This window comes from Daphnia carinata, chromosome 1, assembly GCF_022539665.2.
Source record: "Daphnia carinata strain CSIRO-1 chromosome 1, CSIRO_AGI_Dcar_HiC_V3, whole genome shotgun sequence".
NCBI classification, from domain to species: domain Eukaryota; kingdom Metazoa; phylum Arthropoda; class Branchiopoda; order Diplostraca; family Daphniidae; genus Daphnia; species Daphnia carinata.
This window is the reverse complement of record NC_081331.1, coordinates 12,471,620-12,497,682: the sequence shown is the minus strand read 5'-3', so window position 1 is coordinate 12,497,682 and position 26,063 is coordinate 12,471,620. Positions and strand designations below refer to the sequence as shown.

At 41.8% G+C, this 26,063-nt stretch overlaps 2 protein-coding genes across 2 annotated transcripts in view; one reads left to right on the top strand and one right to left on the bottom strand.

The window, feature by feature from the left end:
- The window catches only part of LOC130691055 (putative inorganic phosphate cotransporter), an 84,085-nt gene that overhangs the window by 48,777 nt on the left and 9,245 nt on the right, over positions 1 to 26,063 (top strand). The window lies entirely within an intron of this gene.
- The window catches only part of LOC130691487 (uncharacterized), a 29,032-nt gene continuing 6,416 nt past the window's right edge, over positions 3,448 to 26,063 (bottom strand). Inside the window, exons 2-10 of the mRNA XM_057514442.2 lie at positions 14,782 to 15,085; positions 13,912 to 14,075; positions 13,434 to 13,558; positions 10,262 to 10,414; positions 8,270 to 8,408; positions 7,077 to 7,248; positions 6,197 to 6,340; positions 5,374 to 5,503; positions 3,448 to 5,300 (exon numbers count right to left, since the gene is read on the bottom strand). Of these exons, the coding sequence (XP_057370425.1) occupies positions 4,874 to 5,300; positions 5,374 to 5,503; positions 6,197 to 6,340; positions 7,077 to 7,248; positions 8,270 to 8,408; positions 10,262 to 10,414; positions 13,434 to 13,558; positions 13,912 to 14,075; positions 14,782 to 15,085 (1,758 nt within the window). The 3' untranslated portion in view covers positions 3,448 to 4,873. The remainder of the gene's footprint in view (positions 5,301 to 5,373; positions 5,504 to 6,196; positions 6,341 to 7,076; positions 7,249 to 8,269; positions 8,409 to 10,261; positions 10,415 to 13,433; positions 13,559 to 13,911; positions 14,076 to 14,781; positions 15,086 to 26,063) is intronic.

Sequence of the window (26,063 nt, the reverse complement as noted above, 5' to 3'; positions counted from 1 at the left end):
CGTCTTTTACGAGCCTTTTAAACAGGTCCTTCCCCTTAACTCAAGTGCCCCATTTTTGCGCATCAAACCATTATGTTCGTAAGGAGACTCCAGTTTGGTGTCAGAAAATGATTAAGAACAAAAGATAACAGTTGGTTGACACCGTTCGAGTTAGAATAAGAAGTCGTATCGCTGAAGACTCCCAAGCTAACAGCTGTTTCATACGCTTAGAAAAGTGGGCATCAATTCATCATTATTTCGTTCAGCATCAGCCGTGTTCCCTACTCCTTGTTGATTCGCATCCGCTCGGTCTTAGCAAATATTCAGCCTTCGTTATTGCAATCGATACGTCAGCGAGCGAAACGGAGTTATATAAAAGCTCAAACGACGCGGCATAATATGCATAATACATATGCGCACCTCATTGGTTAGTTCCTATACTATTTCCGCGAAGCCAAGTTCGCCAATAATTTCAACGTATCGCTGCAACCTCGTCGTCGCAATCATTACTAATCGAATTAGCCAGACTGTGTCATCAGAAACATTTTTTAAAGAATAAAAATGAGGTAGACCGTAGTAGTGTACTTTGCCAGAAGACGATAATATCCGAAGTAGCAACCCTTCATTTTAAAAATATCTTTTATTTTTCAGTGCACTAGACAGAAGCCATTTTTCTGGACGACAGCCGGCTGTTTCTAGTGCTCGAGTCTCTTAATGTCATAAAAATCCAACGACGTCACGGCCATTCGGGAATTGCTGTTTGACGACTGAGACAGCTCATAGTCCAGCGCACCGGTTCAATTTGATCTTGCAATGCTCCGTAAAACAAGCCGCTCTTACCACGCGTGTTCCTCTCTCGTTTTGAAACGGGTGAATGACTTCTAGAATATACAGGCCGAGAAAAATAAATAAATTAGATACTGGACGACTGAATTCTTTAGGAAGCATGGTTCCATCTTGGCAACCGAGCAACCGAGTCGAATTTGGAGCCCGTGTAATGGGAGCCACATCGATTGGACAAGACTATATATGGGAGAGAAAACTTGGCAATAAAGGTGTATACCTTGTTAAGTGGCAGTACCGCTATAACGCTGATGTGATCGGTCGAGAGGAAATAACTGGCCTCCTTCCTACGTTGGTAATGATTATAGATGTACAAGAGGCTATACCATTCAGCTACTTGCGTGCCGTGGAAACGGTAGAAGTCGTTTTATTACGTTATGGACACACCGTCAACTGTCATTAAAACAGCTTCCGCTATGTATAGTGTATTGTGAAACCGTTCGTACTGCGTCATCCAAGTGTCAAACTGCAACGAACGATGTATAGTTCGAAAATGCGGGTTTTTAGTACGAGAGAATTTGTGAAATCGAACTTACAAAATGCTGTTGAATGGCTTCGAACTGGTTAATCTCCTTTTCGAAAAACCAAGTCCTTGACCGAGAAACTCTTGAATTTTTCACATGTGTCTGGCCTTGCGCTTCAAACGTGAAACACCTGTGAAACAAATGGAGAAATTAGGGCGAAATCCAAGGTAGATTATTGTGAAAATACCTGTGATGAAAGAACGTCAAATACATTTTCCTGAAATGCATTATTTGTATTCCTTTTGTCAATGTTCCGTTCGCTTTCCAAATAGACGCTGAATATTCATTATGGAATGTCTCAAGTAATCGATCCTTCCCAAACCTGAATTTTGGCTGTGTACAGTTGCATCGTTCTCGTTCTATGTCAAAACCTTTGACAGGAAACAAATGGGCACATCAATGGCAGATATTTTGGATACTTTGTGATGTGCTAATATAAGAAAGAGAGAACGAAATAAGCCCACAAATTAAGTGCGGTTGCCATGGGAGCAGCACGTATTCCCAGAATAGACTTCTTGTTAACCTCTTCTTGTGTCTTTGCGTTTTTCCAACTCGATTGAATTTTACTTCGTTTTCGTTTACGCCGGCCACGCATTACTTACCCATTATGACATCCGCGTTCTACCGAATTTCGTCTTTTGGGGGACACGCTCAAGTGCCTCGTTTAAAGAAGGAGAAAAAACTGAATCGCGTTCGACCAGGAATAACGCTCATGTACTTTTCACAACTCACACATCACTCTCCTAATAACGATATAGTGCTATACACAAGTAGACACACACACTTGCGCAAAGACAAACGTTTCGTAACATACTTGGGAGCACTACACACGCATTTTGTTTTTGTTTTCCTCAATAATTTTGTTGGTTTGGTTGTGGATAATTAAAAGGTTGGGGCTTATTACTCACTCGTAATCTCCGCAACAGAGGGAACATAACAACAAACAGATGAATATTGCACACATTTTTCTGTTTAAAAGATATGAGTTGGTGTAAGATCCTTTGAATAGGATCAGAGAAATACGGGATATTCACACGTTTTAAACAAACACGCAGGCTCTTCTAATCGGGAAAAGACACTTGGCCGTGACACGGTTTCAGCGGGAGTCATTTAACAAAGTGTTTTTTGTTTTACTTTTCTTGATTCACCGATGTAAACGAGCTTTAGCAAACGGAGGTCTAAATAGATATAAACTGGGAACAAATAAAAAAAAACGCAGTGTTTAGTACGGAAGGAGGAATACATAGTTTACATATACATGTTCTTGTTTATATTATTATTTTTGTTTTATTCCCCTTTCTAGAATTGATTCAGATTGATATTCGGAGTAGGAGCGTTCACGACCGAGACGAGACTCGGTTTGTTTTGTTTCACTTTTGTTTTTTTTTGTTTATTTTTTATTCCTAATGTTCAGGTATTGGGTGAATAAAATCCAACGTACGAGTAAATTGATATATCTGTTGGTGTTTTGTCAGGCGTGGCATTAGATAAGAGAGAGTTGAAAAAACAAATGTATATGTAATGACAACGTCGTTTGATATCGTCCCAAGAGGTTTTGAAATGAAACACGCATATAGGTATATATTTATAATATATATTTGTATACATATATATATAAAGATTCTATAGAAATTTTGGTTGTCAAAAAAAAATGAAGTCTATGGAGGCTGGGGGGTGGATAGTTTTGTAAATTGGAATTTATGGATTGTATCCTTGATCAGGAATCGCCCAAAAAATGGATTCAATTTGTCTTCCTTTTCATGTTAGGGACGAAATTGTTCCACGATCTAATTTTTTTTTACTGCACATACGTTTTGTGTCTCTGTGTTGTTAAATTTTTTTGTTTGGTTCTTCATCGGGAATGATTAACTTTTTTTGGGGGGGTTAATTGCCAAGAATGACTCGAACGCACCGTAGAAGCTGTTCCGATAATAATAATAATAAAAAAAAAAGTATCATGACATAATCGATTGAAGAAGACATGAATTGCCAAAATTCATCAAATGTTTGGAGACGAAAAGGATTTTGGGAAGAACCGATGCATAGAACATCAAAGTCAAAGCCCAAAACGATTGATCTCGAGACCTTTTTAGGGCGGGGAGGGGGGGGGGCCTTTGAATTTGATCGAAAAGGGCGATGCGAAGATATACGAGGAATCAAATAGAGAAAGTTTGATTGGGAGACAGGTTGGCCCAGTAAGAAAAATGAAGGGGGATCAGGTGAATCAAAGAAAATGACGATATTATAAGATGGAACGGAAGGGTAGGGGATTGCAAAAGTCCAAATAAAATATAATATCAAAGAGCACAAACAAAAATGTCAATCTTCTGGGAAATCTTGAACAAGTTGCAAGGGTTTATACCTCCCTTTTCATGTCTCGTTTTGCATACGTAGCGTTTTGCATGTTCGCAATGCAATCAGTGCAAGAATGACGCAGAACTGAAAAGATTCAGTGTGTTATTGGGAATTTGGAAGAGGCGAGAGTCGTTTTTCAAACGTCTGTTCCCATGAAATATTTCAAGAGAACAAAAACGAAATTACAATTTGAAACAAGACTTAAAAGAAATGGAAAAATGCAAGTCCAAGTTAAGAAGGAAAAGGAAAATCCTGGCCGACGGACGGTCGACCAGCGCCGGTTTGTCGAATTAAATTTCACAATAAGGCTATAACATTCACTGAAGGAAGGATGCGGGTCTTGGAACTGCGATGTTAGACCAAAGATATACAAACAACAATGTCGCGAGAAAAAATCCCAAAATCGGCTGAAAGGAGAGAGATGTTCTCTTTCTGTCAGATTGGAATGTTCAGCGATTATTCCTATCTCTTAAAACATTTCTTAAAAATCGGTCGGATCAAACAGTCGCTAGAGCTACCCTCCCCCCATCCAAATAATCTCATTTTAGGAGCTGTTGCAAGAACTTCTAGGTTATGCATTTTCTCCAAACGAATAATGGGAAACATACGCACCACATTTCTGCCATTTTTGAATGTTTAGTATGTTTAAAAAAAAGATTCAACAGACTTTTTTTTTCTTTCTTTTGTTCCCCTTTTCATGTACGTACGCACGATCCTTTTGGAGCCAACGACGTGAATAGTATCATTGCAACATCCATTTAGGTCCCAGAAAAAAAAAAGGATAAAAAAGTCGAGCAAGAGAGCGAGAAAGAGAGAAGAATATTGGTGTTACACGACAGACCATCATCCGTGCGCAACCAATTCGACCAAAAGAAGGGGGGAGAGAGAGTGAGAGATTTCCTGTTATATAGTGAAATTTGTTTTAACGACGCAAAAGAAAATGTCATACAGACAACATCGGGGGTAGGAATAATCACGACCGAGGGGATGCGGTGCAAGGGCGTTGGTCATTCACAACATCCTGTAACCCTTTCTCCTCTCTCTCGCCCACTCTCTCTGCATATGCCTTCTCTGTACGTGTCATTCCCTTTTCACTTGATCTTCAGGGAAATCAAAAGGGACAAACGTGGGTGGGAAAACGAAGAAGAAGCCCGTGCGGATATTGACAAGTTTTAGAGGATGGAAGGGAGGTAAGTGCCCGAATCGTCCAGGTTCGAATTGCCGTCGATCCGCTTGGAGTTGCGCGTCGCTCCCGATGCCGCTGTCGGTGATGATCGTGACATCTGTTCACCATCCTGTTGACTAGCTTCGTCCGGTTGATCTTGTTGCGATTGGCTGATGTTCTTCTTGCTCTTGAAAATTTGGTACATTATCGATCGGTCGGCACCGTTCTGCTGCGGTTGGACGCTGCTCGTCGAACCTGTCGACGAAGCTGAAAAAACTCCTTCAGAGTCTTCTGAACATTTGCTCTGCCCCGACGGAGCCTCTTCCGCACTGGCTGGAGGAGCTGGCGCTCCCGATGAAGTCGTGGCTGCCGCACCGGCAAACCATTCGTGACGATGGGCCTCGTCAGGTGTCATTCGCTTATTGGGATCCCATCTTTTGAATGAGAAGAAAAACAGATGGTGAATGCGTGAAATAAAACGTGGAATGAGTTTCTCGCGCAACTCACTCTAGACAGCGCGAGACGAAATTGACGAAAATGGGGTCACAATTCTTGAGAATGGACGTCAGATCCTTGGAGCCTGGTCGCCGTTTGCGGCCTTTGCTGTTGGTGATGCAACGAGGGTTTCCTTTGGAATCTAAATGAAGAGAAAAAAAAAGGGGGATAAATAAAACATGTTAGCCTTCCTTTCGTATCGCTGTCCGATTATATAAGGCAATGAATGACGTAACCATCCAAACGTATACAATCACCCGAAAATGCACGCAGCAAAAATGATTCAAAAACGAAACAAAAACAAACTGTATCGTAAAATGTAAAGCGAAGCCAAATGTTACACGATAGCTTTCGTGTACCGGACGAACTCCTCCCTTTATGGAATGCCCTATTCTCTTAGCACGGACCGTTACTTCTTCATTCAAACTTGGTTCGTACGTCTGTTTACTGTTACGAAATATCCCAAAATCGATTTAACCATCATCAAATGTCAGACTACGTAGTATATACACAATGTTCTACTCCTTTTTTTAAAGCTCATTGACACGTAAATCATTTCCGAATAAAAATTCTTTCCACTGGATTTGAATGTGTCTTGTTTTTTTTGTTTTTTTACGAACGTGTGACGCATGTTCATGAAATTCAGGACATGCAAGTAACCGGCTAACATTTGATCAAATGCTGCTTATACGTCTCCTGCATCCGAAAATGGTCACGTGACTAAACGACAGGTGCGTATACCGTACGGTATAAATGGACATACACAATTTTTATTATTTGGCTTTAGAAAAAAAAAAAAATAAATAAAATGTATGAAAAGAAATAATAAACTGACCGAAGAAGAGTCGTTTCCTGGAAGCGTGTCCGACGACGTTGTCGGGCGGTACATCTAAGACCTCCATGATGCAGGCGAGTTGTTCGATCTCGTTCTCACCGGGAAAGATAGGGTATCCCGTGTACAGCTCAGCCAGGATGCAGCCTAAATTGGGCAGAGAACGATGAGCGTCTAGTTTCCCATTTTGTGTTTTTGCTTTTGTTTTCCACTCTTCTGCTAGATGTGTTTCTTCTAGATCTATCGTTAGAAACGCAGTAAACGAACGGCAATCGCATGTGCGCATCGATAAGAGGGCAAGGCGGCGTGCACATCTGATCTTAACAAGGAGAAAGCCCATCGTCTAAAATGGGACCTTGATGAGCTTCTCTTTCATCTGGTGCCAGTGTAATTAAATTCATGCTCGACTGGATGGAGAGGCCATGTCGTGCCAAAATAAAGAAAGTGCTAAAGTGGCCCTACAACAATAATTTTTTTGGAAAAATATAGGAACATTATGATTTTTTTTTCGATAGGCACTAGCGACCGTGACAAGTGTAAAAGAAAAAGAATATCAGGATTGAAGGATTACACATTTTCCTTTTTTTTTTTTTTTTTAGTTTTCTTCCAAGTAACGACCGACTGATTCTACTGATGTTTGGCATTTCGGCAGCGTGAGAGAGTTGGATACCGTGATTACATTCTCATCCGTCACCTTGCGGTGGAGAGGAGGGAGGCATAACAACTAGAGATGAAAAACGCCAAAACAAAAGGCGAACGAGTCTCAAAGGCGGAACGATAACAGGCTTGACAGCCAACACGATATTACGTGTGTATGTCTACACGCACGCACCTTACAAGAGTAATGTAATAGCAAAAATTTAAATTTCAGACAAAAACGTACCGAAACTCCACATGTCGATGGGCGGACCGTAAGGCAGGCCGAGGATGACTTCGGGCGAGCGGTAGAATCGCGATTGGATGTACGTGTAAATGCGCTGGTGAGTGTAGCACGAGCTGCCAAAGTCGATCACTTTGATGGAACTCGAACCGCGATGTTTCAACAGCACGTTCTCCTGTTTAAAAAAAAAAAGGGGGGTGAGAAACCAGAAATGTACAGAAGGAAAAGAAAGTTAGTGAAAAAAAAAATAATAAAAACGAGCAAAAATCAATCAGCTTGTGACAAGGAGACAAGTGGTACGTGCCATCGCTCTCACTGGTCAGCGTTGGCCGCATGCGGAATTTCATAACCGATTATTTCCACGGTCGACCGTAGTGATGAGAAAAGGGAAAACATCGTTTCTCCATTATAGAGGAAATGGACAGAGTTTTGCATGAGAAAATCAAAAGTTCTGTGTGCCCTCGGCTAGACCTCATCCTATACATATTTTAGCCAAGTGCGATTCACGTGTGTAATTATGCATATGCAACGCATTGTCTATTATTCAACTTGTGCATCGCTCCTTCCGCTCGGCTGTCCTGGAGACGTCCCTCAAGCTGTCAAAAGTGGTGAGGAAGCGGGGAATATTCATTTTTATTTTTTTTTTCTTCTGTCAGAAAGTTGCGTGCAAAAGTGAGCCGATTGATTTAAATGTAATCTACCAATGGCATCAGATTTAGCCCTGTGGTGTTGATGATTGCGCACTGCGCGATATCGATCGTATAAAGGAGGCTTTCTATAACTGTAGTTAAATTTGATGCAGAAAAGCTTTTAACTTTAAGCGAAGAGCAGATGAAAAAGAAACGCCCCGTGACGTCGTTTTTTTTTATTCTGACGTACCTACACAACGGATAGGTGTGCGCTATATCTGGCAAGTCCCCCCCCCCTTTCTTTTTTCTTTCTCCCTCAAATGCTCCGATTATGCTAATAATTTCGTATGCAAATGCCGTCAGCAACTTGAAAACTCTTGTCATTCGTTTGGCATGTCGTAAAGCGCCTATTTTGCTCGTAAACTAGTACATTTGGTCGTAATTCTGTCACGTTCGGACGTCCAACCGAGCGCATCGAGAATGGCTTGATGTTGGTCCAGCATCCTGATACAGCCTTTCCCCTTTTACTTGGCATCTTTCTTCTTTATTTTTTTTTACTGTACGTACCGGTTTGAGGTCGCAATGGATGATGTTCTCTCGGCGGAGCAGCCTCAGGCACTGGATCAGCGAGTAGGCAAAGCGGCGGATCAAGTTGAGGCTGAAGCCCTGGTAGTTGTTCTTCTTGATCAACTCGTACAAGTTGAGACTGTGAGAAAATTTCAGAACGCCATTAAAATAGTGCGTCGATCAATGAATATGTAAATGACGTCAATCGATACAAAAGCCCATCCTGGCTGTCTTTACTTAGGGGATTGAAGCCTTTAAAGTCTACAGTGAAGAGGCCTGGCTGTCAAGATAACGCAAATATTAGTTGATCCTGTGGAAGAGCGTGCAGTGTAGCATCGCTGCAGTGATGCTTCAATCTTATTTTATTTTCTTTTTAAGATTATCGATTATTGAATGGCTAGACACGGTTTTTTATGTTATTCTTCCCCGGTTTGTTTATTTTTTTTTTTCTTTTCCCATTTCGTTGGTGGAGTCGTAGAAAACGGATCGACAAACTTGGTGCGGTGTCTTGACACATACGAAGCTTTAGGGCGTGTAGCAATGCGATCCATCATCTCAAAAAAAAAACCCCATTATTTCTGTTATCTTCTTTTGCTAGTTCTTGCCACCGTTTTACTTTTCGATATCCTTCGTATATATTATTCTGTTCAACGCGTTCGTGTGTGAGGCTACGATACTAAAGTTGCAGCTACGGTGGACAACAAAACATGTACGCAGTCCAGATGTTGTCGTACAAAAGGGAATACTTTGCCTGTGAGCAGTTAGCAGCTGGTTGCATAATAAAAGAACTGGCATACGGATATCGTTACAATAATGGCCTATAAATACATACCAACAGGGCTCTATAATGCGACTAATTACTTGTCCCTCCCGCTGCCTCGCATATTTGCATAACAGCCTACGTGAAAAAAAACATTCAACTCTTTGACTTGCCCTCCATTCCCAGTGAAATGCTACAAAACTATTAGCCAGTAATTGAGAATGCCAAAGTATTCTGCCAATGCCCCGCAGAGAGAGAGCAAGAAGAGTCTCATCTCTCTCTCTCTCTCTGCATAGCGTGAGCCAGGATCGTGTTGTCCTGTTGGCAGCCCAATGGTCGATCGTATTCGGGATACTGTTAGAGCTGGCGTGCCTGGCTGCTATATCCTTTGCGACTTCCCATTCGGATTTCCATGACGTTATTCACTTCACTTATCTTCGTTTGGGAGGGCACAGATGAACGGACCAAAGTCGGCTTCTAAATATGGCGATTTCTATACGTCGTGCGTTCATCACGCTCTCGATCTATTCGTGTACGAGCGCCTTCATCTTCTAAAGCTTCCGCGAAAGCCACCGAAATGGGAAAAGGTCAGCAGTTTGCGTGCGGCTATGGGTACGTCCTCACGTAGACAGCATCTCATCTTTCTCACTCACGGTCCTCGTTTTTTTTTTTTTTTTTTGGCAATTGTTGTTGTAGAAATACAGGGCTACCACCGCTGCTCTATATTCAGTCGCCTAATCATATGTGCACCCTCCCCCTCCACTTTTGGTTCTTTTTCTTTCATCGTTGCCATGGTGATATTGATATTGAAAAGGCCTCTTTTGTGCGCACCATTCTCTCGAACAACGAGTTCTTGGACGCCGTACAAAGAGGAATCCCAATGATCCCGTACGAACGTGCAAGATTGCAGGTCTCCTCTATCCATAAGATGAAATTTAAATCATAAGGTGTGTAGGAAAAAATACAAAAAGGAGAAGGACTCGTTCGCCAAACGGTAGGCAATAGAACGGGAAAAGTCAATTATCGACGGATAGTGAAGCCCCTTGTCTTCGATTAGTTTACACTATTGTTTAAAAACAGGGAAAAGTCAGGCACGGAGAAACGGCACAATAATTTAATAAGAGATGGAAGTAGAAAATGAAAATCAATAGCGAATTTAGAAGGAGGATTTGTATGGATTGTGAAAACTAAAATGGCAATGAAAATAATGAAAATCGCGAGTTTATGGTTACCTGAGCAACTCGAAGCTGATGCAGAGGTGGCTGCGGAAATAAAAGTAGTCCAACATGTGAATGACATTGTGCAGGCCGTCCTTGTCTCGTCGCCTTAAGTGGTCCAGGATGCGGATCTCGACCAGGGCTTGGTGATGGAACCGCTTCTTATTCCTGGCAACGTGAAAAACGAAAATGATATCGAATGTTAGAACTATATTATACACATCATCAACATGCTGTCATATCAATTTTGTTCCAGCTACGTTTTCACCTGGAAGGATACACTAAACTGATTCGTTTTTGTATTTAAATCAAAAGAATACGATGTCAGTAACAAAATCGAATTCGAGATCCGTCAATCTGATTGTCAAGACGTAGTGATATTTCATTCGTGCAATTTACCATCGTGTATCGCATTTTCAATTCAATGTCACGAGTTGCCATAGCCGAGTGATCGATCCCGTCATGATTTACATTGGCAGGCTATTTCCGATTGGTATCCTGCATCCTAGCTACAGGTATTACGACACAGCAGGCTTGTTCCTCTTTTCTTAAATCGTTATTGATTTTTCGTATTTGCCTCGGAGACGTGTAGCAACCAGACAACGAAATCCCTTGAATTATTACTTTTTTTTTTTCTTTTGCCTTCTAAATTATTCTTTCGCCGTTTTTAGCATCTCATAACAAACCAAAGCCGAAACATTTACAAGCTGTCTATATGTTTTTGTTTTTTTTCTGTTTGCCATGTCACGCAGTACCTCCTTTTGGTTTTTATATTTTCGATCTGAAAATCGATCGGAAAGTCCTCTATTTTTTTTTGTTTTTTTTCGTTTGTGCCGTTGTTGAATTATGCATTAGCTTTCTTCGCTTTCTTTTTCTGCTCGCTGCTGGGGTTTCAACTTTTTGTGGACCAACTTCTCAGACAAGCTGAGATCTCTGTGTTGGCATTTAACTAGTGACTGCGTACAGTGCGGAAATGGTGAGACGCTTAAAAAAGTCTTTCGATCGTCTTAGTTCAACCTTTTTTTTTCTTTTTTTTTTTTTTTTCTTTGCCAACGTGTCGACGCTTTTCAGCGTGGGAGGCCAAGCGGTCGCTTCAAATTCGATTTGCAACGCCTTTTCGTCGTGGAAATAAAAACGACGTCAACGTCAGATGGGCTACGTTGAACTACGCGGCTTTTAGTGATGCTACGTTGAAGAGGACGAAGACAAAACGACGGGTCAAAATGTCAATATTGAACGCCATAGCAGTGGCTGCTCTCGGCCGTACCTCACTCCATCCATTTACGAATGCAGCGATACCGCCTACAGGGGATAGTCCGTTGTCTTGGTTCTTTTTGATTCGTTTCTTTTTTTTTTTTTATTATTATTATTAATTTATTATTTTTTTGTTCCTCTCGTTTCGCTTCGCCCCCGTAACCCGCTCCATAATAAAGTGCCCAACTTTCTCTGAGCGCCACGAGCGTCGCTCGTATAGACGAGCCTCCGATTTTCCGGTGGAGAAAGGAGCAGCTTCAATGTTTTTTTGTTTTTTTTAATATTTTTGGCTAAAGGCCTGGCGGCATTGAGGCATGCAGCTCATCACCATCATCAACGATGAATATCCTCATCTCCGTCATCTTCTTCATCATCCTCCATGACTCCATCGCTTTTTAGTCCTTATCCGGCTCTCATTATTTGTTTTGTTTTATATTTTGCATTTTCTTTTTTTTTTTTTTAATATGCGTTTTCTTTTCTTTTCTTAAAAAAACAAAAAAACAACTTGTCTCCGTTCACTTTGCGCGGCTGGAACACAGAAGGAAACGACGTAACACATAAAGTCAGAGAAGATAAGACAAGCGGACTATAAGATGGTCGGCGCGGACACACACATATTTCGCCAGTTGTTATTACGCATTCACGGTCTTGATGGCCGTTCAACATCGGGATGAAAATCGACCGAAACGAGGCGAATGATGACGACCGAGACCAACCAAATAAAAGGCGGAGAAAGACGGAGGGAGACAGAGAGAGAGAGCGTCTATTTACACACATATGTATCCTGACTTCCTCCCCCTCTTTTGCTTTCTTTCTTCCGCCCTGGATTCCCCCCCCCCCTCGTTTTTTTGCTCTCGCCCGCCCGCACCGCATGGCGCGATAATAATTACACGCAGACGGACGTGAAAAAGGTGGAGGTGAAGATGCCATTAACCTCATGCCGCCCGGTAGGGTGGGCGCCCTTTTTCTGATTCGTGTCTAACGCAAATAGACAACCGCTTCGCTTCCTTGTCCTATTTTTTTTTTCTTCTTTCCTAATAACAATTTTTCTTCATCTTTTCTCGGTTCAAATTCATTTGATTTTTCTTTCTCCTGATATTTTTCTTTCCTGTGCACACCGTCATCGGTTTCCCTCTCGCGTTTTTTTTTTTTGCTGTTGTCAAGAACGTGATTTTCTCTTCCTTTGGTTTTATTTTTATTCGTTTCTTCTGCATCTTCTCATTTCCATGTTGAATATCAGCAATTGCGGGAGAGCGAGACGGACAGAAAAAAGAAAGAGGGTCGGCGGGCTTTTTTTCTTTTTTTTTTTTACCCCGGTCTCATCACCGCCAAAAGAGCTTTCTCCCGACCATGTCGTCTCCACTTGAGGCCTTCAGCTTTTTTTTTTTATCATTTCCTCTTTCTTTTTTTTTTTCTCTTTCTTTCTCTTGTTCGTCATCTTCTCCTTTAAACCAACAACACGGAATGTAGAAAGAAAAAAAAAAAAAAAAAAAAATTAATAAATAACACGACAACAGGGTTCCTCTCCATTGACAACCATTCGGCTCTTGTTGTTCTAATGTTCCTCGCGCATCTCATTACCGTCGCAAAAAAAAAAAAGAGCCTGTTCCACGCAAAAAAACGATGACGGCGACCGGGAATGAATGCGCAAAAAAAAAAAAAAAAGGTTGAAAAAAAAAAATGGGGAATAAATAAATCATGCTATTTAAATACACGGGAAAGAGAAGAAGAAGAAGAAGAAGGAAAAAAAAAAAAGATGTTGGGATGGAACGCAGCGGGATTCTACCGATCGCCGAGCTCATCCATCGAAAACGCTTTCATACTCGACAAGACGGAAAACGTGAAACAAGAAAAAAAAAAAAAACCCACAAGAGGAACACGAGTTGCAAGCATTGCGGGAGTTATTGAAAAATGCCAGAATTGGGCGCCTTACCGGATGATTTTGATGGCCACCTGTTGTCCGGTTTTGTGGTCTAAGGCACGGATCACTTGGCCGAAGCTACCCTTGCCGATGACTTCCAGGATCTCGTAGCGGAACGCCACGTGATCGTGCATCACCTAAGAGAAGGGAACAAAACAAATGAAAAAAATATAAATGTATTGTAACAAAAGTAAGTAAGGAAAAGAAAACGGTCGGTTAAACCCATTTAAACAACCAGTGAAACATTGTGCATTTGGCTTTCTGCGTGTTTCTCAGCCATCATTCCAACCGAAGGTATTATTATTGACTCAGTACACGCCATACCGTATATCTCACGGAAGACAAAATTAAACTCGAATCAAAGAGTGGGAAACACATTGACCAAGAGTTTTTTGTTTTTTTTTTTGTTTTTCAGATTACAAATGGCCACCCCAGTCATCGAAAACGACACGCTAAATTACAGTAAAAAAAAAAAAAATAAATAAATTACTTTGTGATAGCTGCCGTTCTCGTCGTCATAGCCGCCGTTCTGCGGAGCGCCTTCCTCCCCGTGAATCTTGCGCGCGTCCAATCCCAGGAACCAAATCTCTGGGTAGTGCTCGATCTCCAGGCGTTCGTAGGCAGTCAAACGCGATCCGTAAAGCCGCAACGCCTCTGAATAATGGCCGAAAAAAAAGAAAATTCAAGAAACCAAATACTGGATTGATAACAATGCAATGTGAGTCGTTGGCTGTGGCTCTCTTGACACCTTGGAGACGTACGTAGGTAAAAAAAAAAGAACCGACGTCGACGACGTTAATCTCATTAGACACGTCGACTTTCGTTTCGACATTTTGCACAACTGTTAAACGGCAATATGGCGGCGGCTGGCGCACGCACGCGGCCAAAACACGTTGACAATAGAGGAAGTGGTGAAAGGTATTATATACGCACGGCACGGATCGAGAGACAAGAAATGACATTATTATTTTTGGCAGCGGACGCACCGCTATAATTCAAAAGGACAGCCGTCTAAAGGGCCTATAAATTAATGCTTTCTTGCAGAGTTGTATCACGCCTGTCACTTGTACGCTTTCACGTTGGCGATACGTTAGCGTAAAGCTAAGACGTTCCAAATTCGCTAGACGGGCTAAAACAGAAAAAGAAAAACTATGGCCGGCAGTTCGTTTCGAACATGAAGACACGTTTGATTACTCGAGCGGTAAGCTTCGAATCAACAGCGCATTCAGGATTCATTTCTGCTTGAACGACATGTTACCAGAGAGAACTGACTCGTATGTAAATGCGTGGAATGCATTTAGCATTTGGAATGTAGGGGAATGATTTTCGTGTGCGTGTGTGTGGAATAATAATTCAATACCTGCTGGAGTAAGGCAGGTGCGTTTATTTGGATCGGCGGCTACTCCGGGTAAGCGCTTGCCAGTTCCGGTGCCGGAACTACTGGAACTACTGGTCGTGCTGCTGCTGGTACTGCAACTGCCCAAAGGCAATTGAAGCAGAGGTCGGTTGCCGATAGCGACGTGTTGCTGATCGCCCGCGCTGGCCGTGCCACTGCTACTGCTCTCGGTCGTCGTACTGCCTCCGCCCAGTTTACATCCTTCAAGTCCAGGCGATAAGCCGCTGTTTTTACCCATTTGACCTCCTGCAACCACCGGTGGTAACCTCTGCAAATAGAGATAATTGAAAAAAAAAAGAAAGGTCAGCGTGAAAGTGACATTTAAAAATGAAGAAAAATTGGAATTGAATATTAGCATATAAGATGTTATGGAAATGAGGGTTTGAAGGTCGTGAACAATTGAATTGCTCCTCGTAGGAAAATGGGTTGCTCAAAATCTATCGTCTGCGTGTGTGCAATATCTTCGAGGACACCTCAGATACAACGGTTAGAAATTAAACGAGACAATTACAAATAGTTTTACGTGAATAAAATGTAACGGCGAACATTCTGGGTCTCAGGTCATTAAAAAAACCACATCGTTCCAATGCTGGTTCGATCGTTCGATTGCACGAAACGATCCTCCTCGCCATCACGGCCGACTTATTCAATCACCATCCAATAAGGACCCTCCCCCCCCCCCCCAAAAAAAAAAGAACCCTCAACATTATTTCCCCACTCTCTTGTTTCGTAACCATAATTCGATGGTTCTTAATAAACAAATTTATTTTTCTCTATTTCACATTGTTTTTCACGCTTTTTTTTTTGTGTCTGATTTCAATTTTGGTCAATTAAAATAATGCCGAAAGACTGCGGTCAAGGGCGCATTGCAGTCTATTCGAACGAGTTGAATGTCCTGCCTTCGAACGCTGTAAATTTTTCCTTCTGGAAACACAGAAAAAAAAAAACTAACGAAATTTTTCAGTTCCCCACCTCTCACAACGGCTTTGGTTGTTACCAGGTAATAACGACACGGTTAAAGAAAAAAAAATTCGAATCCAATAAGCGTTGCGATATCGTCATAAACATAGAAAAGCAATCGGCGAAAAGACAGAGCGCGAAGTGAAGCACCACATCGCGTTCCGTGGTCACCTGGTCGATGGGATATAAGAACAAGGAAAATGAAAATACAAAACAAAAACAAGACAAACATGACTGTGTGGCAGAGTGCGGCAGTTGTTTTCCAACAACGGGATGTATAAGACAGTCTCGAAACGTTATGTCCAACGTATATTTGCCTCCTACTGAAAAGACGGAGCGATGCAACGGAGACGTTTGGGAACGAATAAAAATCGATCGCTAGTACAATAGACTAATACAAATGAGTGAAGAAAACTGAATAGGTCGTTGGCGATAATTGCACCATACAGTCTCAGAGAGGGAAACAAAAAATCAAGATAGATGTAAACTTAAGATGAAATAAAGAGGAAAAGATTAAACGATATATAAATAAAAGTCTTTCGGGTTTTTCTTAGTGACTCGGCTGAGCGGCCTTCTGCATTTTTTTGTGTGTGCGCAGTTGTTTATTTTCCCCTTTTTTTTTTTCGTTCGCACGTGTAGGCAATTTCTTGACTTTCTAATCACGTTGCACGGACAACGGCTGATCACGGCGGCTGCTCCGCCATAGACTTTGCTTTTGCGCAACCCTAGACAACACCTGTATTTTTCTATCGAAGGCCCCCGTTCGCTATTACGTCCGCATTCTTTTCTCTGCTTTTTTGTTTTTGTTTTTTTTTCATTTTCTGGATGTATGGCTTCAGCAACAAGAAAAAAGAAAACCCCGTAAAATGCTTTCGCTAGTGTATCGCTGATGGTGTTCATCCATCAGCTCTAATGAAGCTAGCACTCTAGTAGGGATCCCTTTCCCCGACAAAAGGAGCCCTGTAGCATCTACTGCGTGCAGCTGAGAAAAAGAAAAAAGCAGTAATACCTTGAAGGTTTTTATTAGACAATCGAATTAGGAAAGATTGCTAGGCCCCAAAGAGACAAAGAGAAAATTGGTAGAAGAAAAAGAAAATGGAGATAAAGAACTTGATTTTACTGAACAAAAGGCGGTGGATGTAAAACCTTGCGGGTATTATTCGACCAACTGTATCTGGCCGTGTTGAATCTTTGATTCGCATCCTACATCTTTCAACATTTCCTTTCTTCTTTTTTTTTCAGTATTTATTTAGTTATTTATTTATTTTTTCATGGCTGCTAATACGCGTGCATCAGGGAAGACTCGCCTCATCAGCAGCTCACCACATGGGAAAGCGATCGAAATGGGGGAAAAAAAAGAGAAACACACATCTACGCACATTCGATGTTGCCACAAAAGGAACCTCTCCTCTTTACTTTTTTTTTTCGTTCGCATTTGCTCCGACGTCTCGTCTTCATTATAGAACTATTATGCAGCGTTGAGAACCCATTGTAAGCTAGACGTCCGTATTATAGCGATCGGGAAGCGTGCGCTAGTCAAAGCAAGATAAAAATATATCGACCGAGAGGGGGGGGGGTGGGGGGAAACTGGTGAATAGGGAAAAAAGAAAAACGAAATAGACGTAGACAATTTGAATTGAAAAATGCAGACATTGGGTCTAAGCTGCACGTTGTACAATGCGACCGCAGATAGCACATCTTTCGATCCATTCAATTTTGGGTGGCAATAAGGTGTTCTCAATTAGTCAAAGCCCGCCGAAGAATGAAGAGTATGTACACAGGTGGAGCAGTGAATGAACTGATCGTGAAGTATGCGTAGGCAGTGCCTTCTAGTCATAAAAAAAAACCACTTGGATATCGTGAATCCCAATCACGAAGACGCACCTTCTGTCACGAACAGACAGCCAAGCAGACAACAACAAAAAACAAGCCAAATTTTCTTTCTTGATTTCGCTAAACAGATTTAATACTGATCCTCCTTTCGTCGTTCTTATGTTGCGCCCAATAAAAAAAGAATATCTTAAGAGCAGCTCTATTTCATTTGCCAATACAGCGCTACCGTCAAACTGAATCAAACAATATGAGAAGGAGAGAGAAGGGCAGTCATCGAAGGCTGTTCAATCATTGCTGATCAAGCTGTCGATATGGCAACAATCAATCGATGTTGGCCTCCGAGCAAAACGGGTGACGACTGGTTGCCTCTTCCGTTTGCCGAACTGGTTATGCCAAGGATCGCAAGCAAAGATGCAGGTCGAGGCCGAAAAATCAGGGACAGAGACAAAGTTGTGTCGTATACGTTGGATCGATAGTTTCAGCGGTCGCTATATAGTGCCCCCCTCCATCGCTCTTAAGGTATCTCTATGTGTATCTCGCAGTTGCACAATGTCTCTCTCTCTAAGGGTGCGGTGCCTGTTTCTGACGTGCGGAAGACCTTCTGCTCTCTGTTCGCTTTCGCCAGTTGTCTCTATTCTATTCGCGCAGGTAATGAGAGAAGCGAGTGCTGCTGACCTTTGCAGCTCCCGCATTGACGGCTCTTCTTCGTCTGCCTATCGACCAGGACGCGCTCTAATATACATCACGTTTCTCTCTACGAGAGATACAGACCTTGCAGCGATGCATTTGATACGACACTGCAAGGATGTTGCAGGTCTTTATAACGAGGGAAACTGGAGACTAACAGCCCGCTGACTCGATGCTAAATTCGTTTGGCATTTACATTTTTCCGTTAACTGGTTTAACGTTACAAGTCGTCATATACGTTCTGCTGCAATAACGAGCTAAGTATATAAATAAACATTGTTTCTTTCGGTTCGCGATGCTATGCTGGTACTACCAATTGTTTGAGGCGTTGGTGGTGGCGGTGGCCGTCAAGCGGATACGTGAAATGCTGGTGACGTTTATCCATTCCGCTTTTGTTGTTCGCGTTACTAACTTTCTGCCGATACTGACGCTCTTGTTGCACTATTTCGGCCGGTGAATGGACATATGGCGATGGTCGCTGGACGTTCAAAATCAATGCGCAGGTATCGATAACTGCCGATTTCATTCGGCATAGCGTCTCCAGCCACAAAAACTCAAACACTGGAATAGGTTTTGCAAATTATATTTGAAATAAGACGCGCGAAATTTAAAAATTGAGAAAACTGGGGACAGGTTATGTGCGGATAGTCGGCACAATCAACGCATCCATCAAGCGTCGGCCGAGGTAGCGACACTACTGATCCTGTTCTCACGATGCGCCCCTATAGCGTGAGTCGCAGTGCACTTGGATCTCTTCTTTTTGCACGCCCGTCCTAACGTACTCCTCCCCAGCTCTCCTATATCCACCTCCGCAGCGCCTATACGTGCCCTGCTAACCAGCAAACCTCCTATTGCAACCTACGTTGCAAACAGCAAAGCACTCGAGCTAAAAACTCCTGCGTGGATCTCGGATTTTTCTTTTCTTTTTCATCCCTTTGCCAAGTGATTGACGCGAGAACGCCATCCTTTCACCTGCTCTATCCTCCACCCACCAAGGCGGCCACCTTCTTTAGGTTATAGAACAAAACGCATCGCTTCTTCTCCAGAAGCCCTATGTCGCACTTACACCACCTTAATCATCAACGTTAGAGAAAGAAAAAGAAAGAAAACAAGTTATTAGAAGCGCAGGCGTCGCAAGTCTTTCTCAGCTGGTCATTGCGCCAGCGCGGAACGCCGGAGCCTTCAAAGGGCTGGATAAGCGCACAGGAACTTCCATTTCCATCCGTAAGGCAACAACAACAAAAAAGAAAGGGCTATAATACAATACCAACAAACAAACAAACAAAAAAAAAATGTTTTGGAATGATGACCATCGTCCGGTCAACACAACTACACGCTATTACTTGTCTTGGGCAAACAAAACATTGAAAAAAAAAAAAAAAAAGAAAGAATCGACTGTCGTGCTGTTATTAGCCGACGTATAAGAGAAGCATATATTTTCTCATAACAGCAAAACTTTATCACGCAAGCAATGAGCAAAGATAAACCACCCTCCGAGAAAGACACCGCATGCCGGGGGAAGGCAGCAAAAGTTAACTTTTTCCGGTGGAAAGGGCGTGTGTTTGGTGCGTGAATATAAATCCAAGAGAACAACATCTACCACGAACAAGTTTTTGAGGTCGTTCAATTTCCTTGACCAAGCTCTGTTTCATTTACTACCGGGTTTAATCTAAAATCACGACTAAATAATAAGACCGTGATTGTCCATCATCCCACAGTGGAGGCAGTATCACAACAAAAACAAAAGAAAGTTTCCTTGTTTTTTTTCCATCCGTCTTGTCGTATCAACCGTTTTCTTTATGAAAACAAACTCTGGCCAAAGAGGGGTGGTCTATCGCTAACATGTTGACAAGATTAATAACAACCGCAAGGGCTACTGGGTGACGGGAGTCATTATTGCGCAGAAAAAAAGCAAGCCAGTTTGCATGACTAATGAGCACACGGGATTTATGCAAGCACTATAGGTCATTTCAATCGATTGTTCTTTCCAAAAGGAAAAGATCTGACGCAGTGTACAGAAGTGACAAACGCGTTCGGTAGATGCCACAGCGGTGCGTAGGATCCTCTTTCTCTCTTTTGTGGTTGCGTCACATGTACAACGGGCTCGTCAATAAAGGGTGCTTCCTTCAGCAGGAATGATAGAGACTTAGGGAGAGAGAAGATCGAAAAAAAGCAAAAGGATAAAGACAGAGCGTGAGTGGCGATTGTTACATTGCGGTGAGCCTGTTTTTACTTGAGATGTCGCAAGCCTTTTTCAAAAACTATGTGACACACAACAAGAAAATACAGAAGAAAAGATGGATTTGTATTTTGTAAGCCGCAAAAAAAAAAAGGATTGTGTTGTACGTCCGTGGCTTCTAACCAAGACGCATGTCATCGATCGCTTCAATTTCGAGTGTTAAATGAATAAGCGCTTCGCTACATTTGCATTCGTGTCGAACCACAATTCGTGGAGCCCCCATTTCTATAGCAAAAGATCCAAATAACTTGTTTGCTTTTAAATCTAAATTAGTTTGAATTTCTTTTATTTAGTACGTTCGGCAGTCAACTGGATTTTTTTCTTCCATACCAAATAAACCTGAGACTTTTTCCGCGACATGGAAAAAGCGGAAAGAAATAGATGAACAAAGGAGACCAAAAAAAGAGAATTAGGTTGAGCTCTTGTATCGTTGTGCTGTATCTAACGTGCCCGATGTAGGCCAATGGGTTCTGTGCACAACGTTGGGCACGTAGCAGCACGCCAACATGATTTTGTGCTATTATCGGTGCTTCTACGCTGCCGAATAGCAGCGAAGAATTGAAGGGAAAAGCCATCGTTCAGAATGAGAACCAAACAGCCGACATAAACTAGAGGAGGGAAACCATCACGGCAGACTAAAAGTAAAAGACGGAAAGCCATCTCCATAAAACCTGTTCTGTTCCGGCTCAATGGCGATGTCCCAATGGTTATGCCCCTATACAAAATATTAAGGCCGCTGCTGCACACACGAACACAAATTCAGACGAAAGCAGCAAACAAAAAAAAAAAATGATTATTTAGGACGGCCGACGTGTTAATCAGCGGATACGCAAACCAAACTGACCGCACCAAACCATTGGCGTCTAGATGCGTCACACGCCAAGGCCGGTTACAGCAACCAACACCGAAGAGCTGGCCACCATCCATCGGCTGATCGATGCAGTTGCCTTGTGCTCCTTTTTGTCCTTCGTCTTCAATTTGTTTTTGTTCTGTTTGTTTCTTTTATTTGCAGCGTCTCGTTAGTTAACCGTCTACCTATTAGTTAGTGGGAGAAAAGTGCCTTTGGGTAGGCAGGGCACTCCGATTTCACACACATTATCTTTTCTTCCTATTGCTGTTTCGTGCAATTATGAGTCTCAGCGGGGAAGGAGGTGGTAGGTAAGACAAACGAAGGCTGGCCGTCCGGTTTTGGGCCTGATTATAATGATGATGATGATGAAACGTTGTCTTCCGAAAAAAAGCCTCACATTTTCGGCCAATTGGGTTTTGAAAAAGAGAAAATCACGATGTTTAAAAAAAGAAAAAAAGGGAAAAGCAAACGGGGCTACGTATGGCAAGTAAATAAAATGTCTGCAGCAGCTGGAACGAATGTGATTCGTCATTGGAAGGATCGTTGGACGTTGTGCGAATAAAACACACTTGATATGTTTTGCGTGTGTACATTTTTTTTGCCTAATAGTTTTTACGCATTCCTTGGCAAGCCACGTAGATCCTCTCTCCCGCACTACCTCCGTAATCGACGCTATTCCTAATATCCGGTGAGACTGTCTTCTTTTTTAAAAGGGTAGCCAGCCGTTTTTGGCTGGCAGTTTTGAGTTATCATCGAAAAAATCGGTCATCCATCAACCGTTGCAAGCGGAAACAACAGGGGGCTACTTCGTGCAAACCGTAAGATGAAAAAAAAACAAAATAAACTGTTGGCTTACTGATATATTGAATTGTGGCCAGACATAACCATCTACTACTGCTATCATTACTACTGTAGCGAATTTATTGTTTCCAAGATTAGTTTTGTAAACTGGGAAAAAGAATAAAAGAGGACGACGAAGTTCGCTATCGTTGGTAAAGCGCAACTGAGCAACGAACGTACGCAGAGGAGGTACTGTACAAGATGCAAAAAAAAAAAAAATAAAAATAATAATTCAGATTTATGCGCAGCTGCATTACATCGCTACTACTGCATGCCTCCTGCTGGTAGACACAAACAACTTGTGATTGAATTGAATCTGATTTCGCTGGGGAAAAAAAAAAAGAGAGGTGAAGCGAAAGAGAAAATCAAATATCAGATACGTTATGTGTGTGTGTGTGTGTGCGTAGGTAGTCGTAACTGTTTTCTTCTGTCGTTTTTTTTTTTTTTTTTTTTTTTTTACCTCCCCTTATTATCAGATTTCGAAGTGATTGACAACACGAAATTTGACGTTGAGTGCTGTATACGTTCGCCTTAAGTGAAACAGACGGAAGAACTGCACCGTTCGCCTATCGTCTCTCCAATCCGCTACAGCAATTTCCTCATTTTTCCCCGTTTGGGATATTGAATCCCACGACCTGGATTTTCCCTGCCTTTTCTTTTATTAATCTTCAAAAGAGAACGGGGAAGAAGAAAAAAAAAAAAAAGATATCCGAATCAAACTTGTCAGAAGATTGGAGATGCTATACACACATGACAGGATAGTGCGGGCGCGTGATTCAGTTCGATTGTTAGAGATGTTTTTTTTTTTCTTTTTTCAAAAAGCACACATTTTCACATGGCGGAGAAAGAGGTTTTTCCGCCCCTTCTCTAACCATCATAACATTTAACAAATGTGTCATGATCATAATCTAACGTGTCGGTCTTATTCCCAGCCCAACGCACATGACTCACTTCTTATACCACACATGTAAAAACCGAACGATGCGTACGCATTGGTTTGAATTGAAATGTTCGGCAATTTCAAAACCGAGAAAAAATAAATGGCCTTATCCTCTCACGATAATTTGCGCAGACCCTTTTTTTTTCCCAATTATTTTTGCCAAGAGAAAAACTATTAAAGCGTCCTTCGTTCGTTGGCCATTTTCACGATACGTATACATATATAGTATATATTTTTTTTTTTATTCTAGCACTTCCTCGTCTTATTTGTGGGAGATGTGAAATAGTTTTACGACACGATTCAATCGGTGGACCAACCCACCTGGACGTCTTAGACTTAACGACCGAATGGGGCGGAAAGACCTCCCATCTCCCAGACATCTACGACGGGCAATGAAAATGGTAAGAAAAAAAAAGGAGAGGAAAAATGACGAAATCAAGCTGATCTCAGAGATGCAACAATGAAAGAAAAAACACAACGTAGGTAAGAACAAGAAAGAAAGAAAAAAGGGATTGAAAGAAGAAGAAAGAATCCTGTTTGCGTATATTAAGAGAAATCACGTCGTAATGCCGGTTTTTACGATGTCAAAAGTAGGGCCCCGTGAAAACTGTTGGCTGTCGAGCCGAAGAAAAAAAATAAAAGAAAAGAAGAAGACAAGAAGAACCACACAGCGAGAGAGGCAACAGACAAAATCTTGGGGTTTTACTTTTGGAAGTCCAGAAAATTTGCTGAAGAGGAAAAACGGGTACCGCTCACGCACGCATAGCGACACATTGGACGATGTTGTTGGGACGCGGACACGAAGATGCACCAGAGAGAAAGAGAGAAAGAAAGAGAAAATAGGAGAAAAGGAAGGGCTCGTTTGAAAAAAAAAGAATTACATACGTATATATTCTTTTGTGAACTAAAAGGACAATCGAGGGGCGGATTTGATTGCCGCGGCCTTAAGAGAAGGCAGCCGCTCCCCATCGTCAAATGCTCAAAATTAGAAACAGAATATTTCTGCTTTATCATCCGACTGTTGCCGATTGTTAAAGAAAAGCCTTTAAATAAAAAGAATAATAAAAGTTTGGTTGGGGATAAAGGAGGTCGATCAAAATGATCGTGAATCCGGGCCGATGACAACTTCATCCGAAGGCAAAAATGAAGTAACTCCACCCATGTTTTATTTTCACCTCATCATGGAGAACGAAATGAGCTGTCTTCATGTCTTTAATCTTAGAATGAATAAAAAAAAAAATGGAATGGCACATTAGAGATGCAACAACGCCCTTCGAAAGAGAAAAAAAAAAAAAAAAGAACAACCGAGAAGAGTAAAAATGCCCCTCGAGCGAAGGACATTTGAATAAACGCTCTATTTAAAAAATAATAATGCAGCGCGGAAATTATGCAGCAGCTATGTTGTATCCATATTTCGCTCGTTGTAGTTGTTGTCGTGTAAAAAAGGTTAACGGAAACAAGCTCAATTATATACGTATCTACGTCAAGGCGGTAGGAGATGGCAATGACACAAATCACGATCAGCCAACTGTGGCGCTTTAGTGTTAAAAAACACAATACCAAACAATTTTTCCCTTTTTCTTTTTTTTTTTTTGAATATTGTACACGGCAACGTCGCTATAAGAACACAGCGAGTACAAAATATTTTCTTATTTTTCTTTCTTCTGTCCCTTTTGTGTATTGAATATATTACTGCGTGCGTAGAGACCGCAGAGCTTTTTTTTTTTTTTTTTTTTTTTTTCTGGTCACGGTCGCCGGAGCGCTCCCGAAAGACGATGAGAGAGTCCTTCGACCCAACCCCAGCCGACAAAGGTTTTTATTCAAGCTGACAAGGTTATGAGAAAATGGCGGTCACGTAAAAAGGAATCATAGAAAACCATATCGACTGCAAAGCAGGTGGGTCTTCAATGTGGATCTCTCGTGAAAGAAAAAATAAGTTGTCGTGCAAGTAAGAGAACAAGTGGAACTCACGCTCAATGATGAAGGACACCAAAGAGAATAGGAAAATAAGAATTAAAAAGAAAATACATAAATTTATGATAGCGTAACTTTAAAAACTAAAACAAACAGACTAAGATGCAGGTGTGTTTGCGTTTCTAATCGTTGTGCGAGCGCGATGATGGAAAGGGAATGAAAAGAAGAAAGTCTGACCGAGTAACCAAATTAATGGGACAAGGCACTTTCGTCTGCCTCTTTCGTCATTTTTGGCCAAAAAAAAAAGGTTGGAAAAAGATGAGAAATAGAAGAAGAGTGTCATGGAACTAGTTCTGATGTGTTTACTCGTTCCCCCTCTATTTTTTTCGTGGAGAACTTGATCCAGTACTCGACTTGCTCAACGACTCTTTAGCAGGCCATTCTCCATCCATCTTCCCTTTTTTTTTGCCACTCTCTCCAAGCGTGACGGCATCGTTGATTTCCTCCCTCATCTGCACCTTATTTTCGAGCGGCAACCAGTTGAGGATGTCTGATGATGAGGCCATTTTCTTGTTATTTTTGTACAATTTTTTTTTTTTTTTGTCTTCCCCCACTTGCCGCTAGTACCATTTACAACTTACTTCTGCAACTGCTACATCGAGGTTAATTGGTTGGGCTCGACCCCGAAAAAAGAAATCGACTAGTGCGTGAACGCGCTTGTGCATACACGGAGAAGGCAAAAAGAAAAAAGAAATATGAACGTAACGAATGCCTTAAAGTGTATCAATTTTCTGCTTGCTGTGAATAACTGTCAGCTCGCCATAGCCAAACCAACACGAACGTGGAAAGAAAAAACGAACGTATCCGTCATACATCAAGCGGATTAAAAGGAAAGCGCAAGTAGGCTAACGTGTACACTTTAAAGAAAGAAATAGTTGACATGACATCCGCGAAGAGCTCGGCAAAAAAAAAAAAAAAAAAGG